This window comes from Conger conger, chromosome 3, assembly GCF_963514075.1.
Source record: "Conger conger chromosome 3, fConCon1.1, whole genome shotgun sequence".
Classification (NCBI taxonomy): Eukaryota; Metazoa; Chordata; class Actinopteri; order Anguilliformes; family Congridae; genus Conger; species Conger conger.
This window is the reverse complement of record NC_083762.1, coordinates 50,978,975-50,988,745: the sequence shown is the minus strand read 5'-3', so window position 1 is coordinate 50,988,745 and position 9,771 is coordinate 50,978,975. Positions and strand designations below refer to the sequence as shown.

General features: G+C 41.8%; 1 protein-coding gene across 1 annotated transcript in view; it reads right to left on the bottom strand.

The window, feature by feature from the left end:
* Nucleotides 1-1,147: 1,147 nt before the first annotated feature.
* tfg (trafficking from ER to golgi regulator) overlaps nucleotides 1,148-9,771 on the bottom strand; it is a 79,715-nt gene continuing 71,091 nt past the window's right edge. The window contains exons 7-8 of the mRNA XM_061234355.1: nucleotides 2,444-2,536; nucleotides 1,148-2,073 (exon numbers count right to left, since the gene is read on the bottom strand). Of these exons, the coding sequence (XP_061090339.1) occupies nucleotides 1,685-2,073; nucleotides 2,444-2,536 (482 nt within the window). The 3' untranslated portion in view covers nucleotides 1,148-1,684. The remainder of the gene's footprint in view (nucleotides 2,074-2,443; nucleotides 2,537-9,771) is intronic.

The window sequence follows — 9,771 nt, the reverse complement described above, 5'->3', positions numbered from 1 at the left end:
GTCAGTGTCCTTTTCATGGCAAGGGTTTAGTGAACCAACTGCTGCATAATGCAATTCTAAAAACTCAGAGAAGCATCGACAGAATGTCCATTGTTTACTTGTTTCAGGAGGAATTATCATTGTTCTCAATTTTGCCGTTACATAATTCTACAACGGTCCTTGTACATAGGAATGCGATTATCTATGTACAGGATGAGCCCACATCCGTGATACCCATCCGTGAACATCACTTCAGCTCCGCCTAGAAAAAGCATTTCAGCTCATGACATTATGTTTCCAACAATGTATAGTTTGCTAGGTTTGCATAAAACAATATAAAAAATGTTTTGCCTGCATAACAAAACCATAGCATTTTCAATACACACACTGAGAGTGTTAAACTTCAAGAAAAATAGTTCTTGAGATTTTATGGCCAAAAAGGTGTGGTTTTACAAAAAAAATGTATTCTGTGATGCCTAAGTCTAGGGGAGGCCTTACTTTGGAGGACTTCCAAGGAATCTCTAATCTCTCTCCTCTCTAGCATAGCTAGTAGCACGGCAGAAATAAATGCTAACCAAGAGGAGAATAAATCTGCATCTGACACAAAATTATATCTGGGGTAAAGAAAATACAGCATTTCACTGCACAGTCAAACACGGCGGCGGTGGCGTGATGGAGTGGAGATGCTTTGCTGCCTCGGGACCTGGATGACTTGCAATCATTGAAGAAACCAGAAATTCAGCTCTGTACCAGAAAATGAATAAAGTTCTGTATGTGTGTTCATCTGTCTGCCAAAGTCCCAATATACATTCTGCAGCAGGATGAGAAATTAGCAGGTCAGGCTTTAAATCAGTTTTGCTAAAATTAATCCACAGTGATGTGAAAAACTCATCAAATTTTAGGAAGCCTTTGGTTCTCATAATTAAATGATTTAAGAACTGTTTTGTGGCAACTCCTGTTCCCTTTGTTTAATATTACAATTCGTCTAAAGATCTGAAACCATTCAGTGCAACAAATTGTTATAATGGAGGAAATCAGGAAGGGGGCAAATACTATTTCACAGCACATTACACTACATGGATTATCATACTTTTTCAAACCCACAAGGGTTTATGCCAAATTCAACAAGACCATTCTTGCACACCCATCAGTTCAGAATCCAAAAATGAACAGGGTTTCAATGCCTTTATTAGCTTTCCAATAGAATGCTACCGTTTATACATAACAATTAACATTACTTTTAATGTGGAATCTTGATTCAAATATTAGTAAAAGCAAAGAATAGTGATCTAGACTTACAGCTAACTTACAATGCAACACCTTCAGATCTCCCAATAATGATTTATGATACATACTACCGTAGTGTTTTCAAAAAAACAAAAGGGGGAGGAAAAAAAAAAAAAGTTTATTTCTTGTATACAATTACTACAACTGCGGAAAGAAGTGAAAAACCTAAGCAAATACCCAACATTACACATCCTGTCTGATCTCCCATCAGTGCACGCATACTGCTTAACTCGAAAGTAAGACACAGAGGGTGATCCGCTTTTACAGATCGACAATAGCTTGTATTGTATTGGGGTTATTTATTTTTCTTTGAATTTTGAAAGGAGAAATTTAAGTATGTGGGTCAACAAAGTTCACTGTTCTCCAAGTTTTATAAGATGATCCAGGATGCTCGGAGGTGCATATATATTTTTAGGTCTTACCGGTATCCTGGGCCTGGTTGGGTGTAGCCCTGCCCGTATGGGGGGCGGTTACGGGCATATGGGTTAGCAGCACCTGGGGGTGGGGTCACTGTGCTACCTGGGGGAGGGGTGTAACCTGGGCGGGGCTGATAGGCAGCACCAGGTTGGGTGGGGGCAATAGCAGGCTGGGAGGTGGGGGGCATGTTATAATTAGCAGGCTGGGAGGCTTGAGAGGTGTAGTTTTGTGGGGGGAAGGCCCCAGGGGGGTACTGCTGGGTGCCCTGGGGTGGGGCCTGCTGCTGGCCAGCAAATCCGGGTGCTGGGGCGGCAGCCTGAGATGTGGGCGGGGTGTAGTTCTGGAATTGCTGCTGTTGCTGGGGGCCTCCGGGCTGGGGGGTGTAACCAGCTGAGAGAAAGAGATACAGGGAAGAAAATGAATAAGGGGGTGTCACACAACCTGAGCATGCCCAGTACACCGCAACTTCAAAAAGCATGAGAAATGCTCCAGTATATTCATTGTATTTATTTCAGGAAACAGCTTAAATACAGGAAATTTCTCATTAGCATACCTGTGGTGGAAATCTAGGAGTTTTAGAACAGAAAACAGAAAATATAAATATATATGAACATAGGAACCTGTGACATCAAATATCATGGCTCTTGACCAATCAAAAACCACGAAGTAGACAACGCTTCGATAGATTTCTGACGGGGTTCTCTCCAGGGTGGAGCCTGCGGGAGGGAAGAAAGGTGTTGTCGGTAAATTAAATTCCTACCTGGGTACTGCATGCCATATTGCGGCTGTGGAGGAGCAGCTGGCTGCTGGGGTGGGTATCCACCTGGGGCTTGGTACTGCGGGTACACCTGGCCTGCAGAAACACAACACAGGTGCTACATCAATACAGGTAATGTGGACAGCAGATCAGGATAGCCAGTTTACAGGCATAACTTATATGCTGAACTCAACATACAGTGCTCATACTATGTTCATGCAACATTAGCTAGGATACAAGGACATGACACAGTAATAACTTAAGTGAAATGCAGAAGTCATGGTGAAGAGTTCTAATAGCTTTAGGACACATTGATGGGCAGAAGTGTCAAACTCAGTGTTGGTCTGCCTATCTTGGACAATAAATGTGATGTGAGAAAGCACGGCATTGCAGGTGACAGTGCAAGTCTGGAGAATATTGGAATGTGTCCATGAATGGAAAGAAAACGAGTGCAGTGCGTAAAGAAACATGCAGGGGCAAGGCCACGTTATGATGGGCAAAAGATTTTCCATTTGCTTGTTTACAGTGGAATCTCTTGGATGTTTTGGCAGGGAGAGAGGCACGCATTCCCCTTCTCCTGCTACACGGTGATGGGACGGGGGCCAGAGAGGGGCCCACTTCAGGTTTGGAGCGGGGCTTTAACATGCAGCTTCATGCAGGCAGGCTTAGTGTCCACCCTCCATCTCCATCCCCATAACATGTGAGCCGATGAGGGACACTGTAAACACACACCTCAATCATTTATTTAACATCTCTATGATTTTTTTATTTTTATGGATGGTCAAAAGGAGGTTGACATTTGCCGACTATTGGATAAGCTGTTTGAAAAACAGCACAATTCAGATGGTGAACATGTGCTGGCTGCCGTCACCCGATTCGCCATGTAGCTGCAGATCCCCTTTCCACCCATCCATGAACAAACGTGTCTGGTAGATGTTTAGGCTGCAGACGGCTGAGGACCTGGGCCAGACCAGCTCATATTCCTGCTAGGAAAACAGTGTAAATCACACGTGTGATGACGTTACACGCTGCCCTGCGGCTTTTACATCCATGTGCGGGACAGAGGTCCTGATGCAGGAAAACCTCCCAGTGGGGAGGGGTGCTGCCAGAGGAGATCGTATTTAGGACCATACTCAGGGAGGAACTTACAGAATCCAAACCTCAAACATCAATTTAAAGTCAGGCGGCCTGAGAACTGCTCAATTTGATAACATTTATGAGGTGCTTAAAATGTGCTCATTTCCTGATGAAGATGGTGTCTTCAACACTAAAGTTGTCATCTGTGCTACTGCCTCAGCTTAGCCAGAAAACCCAGGAGCACAATTTAAGGCAAAGAAAACTTGGGGGTTTCATTCAGGAGAAAATCCGTTTACAGGAGAAAGCAATATATACAGTCCCTTCCAAAAGTTTTGGAACAGCAAGGTCAATTCCTTTGTTTTTGCTAAATAATGAAGTGTATGAGGTTCAAAAGATGTCTGACCCGAATTTCAGCTTTTATTTCCTGGTATTTTCATTTAGATTTGTTAAACAACTTATAACACAGAACCTTATGTATCAGACCACCCAATTTTTAGGTGAGCAAAAGTATTAGAACATGACTGGACATGGCAGGTGTTTCTTGTTGCCTAGATGTGTGCGGTTAGATTAATTGGTCAAACAATAAATAGTTCTAAATCTGCTCTTGGTTTTAGCCTTGGGTTTGCCTGTGAAGAGTGCATTTCTGTTAGAACACACAACATCATATATATATAGATATCTGAAATTGGCATTAACTAAAGGTTTTCCCCCCCCCTTTGAGTTACCGTACGGGCAAAGGCCCCATGGCATTTTGGACCCGTTAAAGGAAACCTGAAAGGAGACTCCAAGCCAAACTGAAAATGAATTCAATACGTATTGGACCTGCAAGCAAAGCTGCACTCACTCAAATTGCACGCGAACACGGGATCCAGGCCCAAGAACGTCAGAGGCGGCAACACAACAGGGGAGCGCAATTGTGAATATTTGAAATAGGAGACAACGTCCTGGTATTACCCCCGTTGTCCGCCTCCCATTACTCGCCAAGTTGCAAGGACCTTTTGCGGTTACACGGCGTGTAGGGAGTGTAGACTATGAGGTTATTTGTTCTGATAGGGGAGGGGCAAGAGAGATCTACCATCTCAAGTTGCAAAAATTGTGAAGAGCGGTACACCCTGCCATGCTAGTCACACCGCATGTGATGTCAGATCAGCTGGGACCGGAAATTCCAAATCTAAAAAAGGCAAAAGAAAGAAAGACCGAGTGACAGCTTTCCAGCTCGCCGCTCACTTTTCAGCCATCCAGGTCCACTGCTTTTCAGCTGCATGTTTCTTTCAAATGCTGCATGACAAACTGAAGGATAGACAAAGTCAAACAAAACTTCACCACAACACTGGCGCCCTGGATTCCTGGTCTCCGGCCCCATACTGTGGAATCGAGCACACTTTAAGCACCTGGGCTCATTAGTTAATGCAACCCAGGTGTGTGTGTACCCTCTCCAGCAGTAGGCAGGGCCCAGACAATCTGCTTCTCCAGCAGACTGCATGTCACAGTCCCTTTGCAATTAGTAAACTCAGCAGTACTCTCCATCTTCCTTCTTAATTTTGTTCCAAACAGTTGATTTTGCAAAGCCAAAAGTTTGTCCAATGTCTCAATAGTCTTATTCTTATTTCCCAGTCTCATAATGGCTTATTTGACTTTCACTGGCATAACTTCGGTTCTCATATTGATAAACTGCAAGAATATTTTGCAAAGGTGATCGAAAAACAAGAGGAAACATTAGGCGCTCAGAGCTCTGCATTAACAAGCTAATTAAACACACCTGAGCACCAACCTGAAGTATGGTGTCCCAAACATTATGGTGCCATGAAAAGGGGGCCTATGTATAAATACCGCTGTAATGTCTACATGGTGAAACCAGAATGTAAAAAATAAATAAATAAATAAATAAAAAATAAAAAAATACAGTAAAGTGCAAAATCTGAGAATGTGCACTTTAGTGTAACCACATGTTTATTGTTTGTTGCCATATCTAAGATTGTGGCAAATCAGAGGCAACTATGGAGGGCACTGTATATAGCAGCAAAACAGCAGTTTTTGTTAAGTCTTGCAGCCCATAGAGAAGATAAGTCAGTTAAACATGAGACGCAACATGCTGCAGGCCTCACCTCCGGTAACAATGAGCAGTAAAAATGTAGAAGACTGAGCGCAATACGGGGTCAGCAAAAGCCTGAATCTCAGTCTCAACACACAGCGGGGAAGAAGGTATGGGAGGAAGTCTGCGCCATCTCACCAGTGCACGCATCAACATGGTGATATGGGATGCCCCATCAATCAAAGAACGTCTTGATTTAAAGCAGGGGGATGGAGATCTCATCCATCTCTCCATTTCAGTTTCCTCCCTGGAGCTGGGACCCCCCTCTCTCGCTCCAGCCCAGCATCCTACCAACAATCAACGCTAAATCCATCACTTCATTCCCCCACTTGCTCTGAGACTTGAGTTTGGAGATCCCCGCCCAGACAGCATTATGGAATTTCCTTCACACCACAATTAATCTGTCATAAGAACCCCATGAGAGAAACTTTACAAGAGGGGGAAAAAATCACCAAAATCTCTCAAGGGTGCGAATCCCAATTAAACACATTTTTTATTTTCAACTGATAGCAATACCCCAAACCATAGTTTTCCAATGGTAGTGCCAGGTCACATGAGCACTACCGCAATGTTGCACTGCCTTGCAAACAGTCCAATCCAAGACACCTCACTGGCATGTTCTGTTTAGATTTTATTCCTAAAAAGTACCTACCACCCACTGCTAATATGGGACATTTGGGTGACTACAATCACAGACTAGAGAGAAGTTGACAAAGAGGATGAAAGGCAACATAAACATATTCACATTTGTAAATGGTGGACAAGCTCTAAGTAGACACGTGATATCAGAACCTTCTAGAAGAAGAGTTGCTGCCCCCGCAGAGAATTTCCATGTAGTTTCAAGCACATACACAAAAAAAATAAACTGCCACCTGCCCCACGGACATCACTTAATCAGAGCTGGACCCGGGTCTTACACCAGAGACTCAACTCGTGGACAGTACAGGTCCAACATTTCCACTGACATTTCCAACAGCTGATTGTTTGAGCAGACAAAGGGAGCAGAAAATGAGCAAAAAAAAAAAAACACTGATTATTTCCACAGAAAAGAAATGTGTGCCTGTCACTGGTCAAAGAGAAGCTGACATTCCAGATGAACGGTTCCCCTGAGCTCACCTTGGCTCAAACAAGCACTCTGTAGATTTTTTTTTGTGTGTGTGTAAACAGAGGAGCAAAGCAAGGGAGAAATTTAAGGCAGAAAATCGCATTATGCGGCTCCTCTACTAAGCATGAGAGAGAGCGTAAGCGGTCCCTGATTCTTCCACAAATATTGGCTGTATTGTCCTTATAACACAATTACTTAAAGAAAATCAGCACATGGGGAGGCATCCAATGAAGAAAAAACTGATTGAGCCAATTGAGCAGCCATTCCTCTCACTATATGATACTAGCTGACCTGTAGCATGAAAATTGTAGCCTATATCCAAAAAAGGTGTAAAGTAAAGTAAAAAGTAAAAGTAGTAAAACAAGGTCAGAGGGAAGAACTGATAATGTAATATACGCTGTGACTAACGAAGCTGAAGATGCAATGAGGTTAGTTAACTGTCTCTTTGACCAGCAAAAAAAAAAAAAAAAAATTCTCAATTTAACTGGCAGTTGCGGCTGAAGACCAAAAAAAACCTCAATGGGCCTCATTTATCAAATGTGAGCCAAACGAAATTCACCGTAAATCCATTGGAAATGCATTTGCACAAATAATGTGGGATTTATCAAAGCTTTTGGATTTTTTCGTAGGAGCTGAACAAACATCACCAGTGGTCTCAGCTGGTGCTTGTATTGTGCATGAAAATGAAATGTGAGATGGCTTTACAATGTATTGTGTCAATTAAATAGTTCCTTTTTTTACTCACACCTTGACATATGCTCACAGTGTAAAACCTCACTCCCCCCCTCTCTCCATGTAGTCCCTCCAGTTATTCCTCCAACCCTTCAAATGCAAACAAGCCCCCACAGAACTCCTAAGAACAATGAGAAAATATTTTCCAAAGATCAGTAGCCATTAGTCCTCCAGCCTTTCAGATGCAATTGCATCCTGCGTTATCTTAGCAATTAGAGCTGAGTTGGCGAGGACAGTGCCACTTTGAACACATCGTTGATACTATCTTTTATATAAAACAACAGGCAGAGCAACTGTTAATGTGCTCAAGTCACAGAATGATGAAAAGAAATGAAGATGGGCTAAGAATGAGAATAGTAAAAAAAACAAGTAATAAGTATCACAATTTACCACAAATCCTTTATTGAATGTTAGTGAATGTTTTTCATAATTACTATTACTTCAACACCTATAGTTTCATGTTTAATGGAATTCTGTTGGATAGTGATCTTTTCTTCCTACAATGAAGTTGCCAGGGATTTAAAACAAAAATAATTATTGAAGAAAGGCTTTATTCCTTTGAATCCAGTCTGATCCTAAATAAATCCATTCCTAAAAGCAAGGCCTTGGCAAATATCTAAGTTTCCAATGAATAGCCTTTTATTTTTTGTGGAGTAATAATACACTGATGGATAGAACACACTACAAACAATAATAATTACTTGCACAAGGAAACACTGGACTTTGACATTTTTCACCATTTTCTGACATTTTATAAACAACTAATCGATTAATTGGGAAAATAATCGACAGATTAACCGATAATGAAAATAATCTTTAGTTGCAGCCCTAGAACACTGTCTAAGTACTCAAGTTGCCGATTCGGCACATTTCATGCCAATTAAGTCTGTCAGGCAGAATCCATTGGAATTAAAAAAGGTCAGATTTGGGGACCGTTTAACAGTATCAAAAATTGGATACAGCCAAACCTGACTTTCAACAGAAAAACATAAACATGAGGAAATATAAAGTATATCATGGTGCCTTAAAGTGAACTTAAACAATTATGACAGATAAATAATAACCATTTGTTGTTCTGATCAAAATTGTGTTAATTGTGGATGCTGAAGTGGTTCATTGAGTGATGTCGTAGATAAAGGCAAACACAGTAATGCTCTCTGTTGTCAAATGCATTCTACCTAAATTAATTTGGACAAAGCAGCTGTTGCTCATCTTAAAATGGTGTGAAGCCATTCATCTCTAGAAAACAGACTCAGAAAAATTTTACATCTCTAGCAGTAGGGCCAGATTATGAAGGAACACTTACTGCTGTGACTTGTTTAGCGAGAGTTTGGTCAGCCTCTGTTGCCAAACTGTTACGCTGGGAAAAAAGATGAGAGAGGAGCTGCCAAGGGAGAAGGTCGGGGCCCTGACCACAGGCTCCCTAAATACTCAAAGATTTTCCATGAGCTTCTCTTCAGTTATTCACTTAACCACTAAGAATCTAGCCATGATTTTGTAATGCGGTAATCAGCCCATCAAAAGGATGTCGCTGAGTGAAAATATCTTCTCTGCTTATCAGTCAGAATTGGCTTGTGACCAGCCAGGTCCACCAGCCATGCCAGATCCGTATACCACACTACATTTCTTGCAGTTTGTATTCCTATGAACACTGTGCCATTACTGCAGGAGTCAGGATCTTAGAGGACAGTTTGAGCCATAATGGAGGTTGCAGTTTCCATTTAATTCACTTAGAATGACTCCCTCTGGCACGACTTCCACTAAATACTATTTACTCCTTGTAGACCTTCATGCTATAGATTCACTTTCCCTCTGTATTATGCATTATTTGTGATAGATTTATGAAGATAAATGGCTCAAGTTTCACCCGGTCACTTTGACTGTCAATTTAGGTGCGCATATCTAAAAGAATGATGCGTCATAGCTGAAATGTGAAATCAAATGCAATGGATCACACATGTTTTCAGAGTAGCCAGTGCCACTCTGTCTCATCTGTCCACAAAACTCTGTTCCAGAACTGTTGGGGCTCTTTTAGGTGCTTTTTTTTTTTTAGCAAACTGTAATATCGCCTTTCTGTTCTTCAGGCTTATCAGAGGTTTACATCTTGTAGTGTAGCCTCTGTAGTCCTGCTGGTGTAGTCTTCTACATATGGTAGACTTTGACACATCTACAATTGCATCCAAGAGAGCATTTTTGATATGTTGAGCCATTGAATCAAAGCAAATAATAAAAGTCTAGAGAATCAAGACTAGACATCAACAGCTCGCTTCTGCTCGCTTCGCATACTAACGACACAAATGAATACACCTGCGGAACAAAACACAT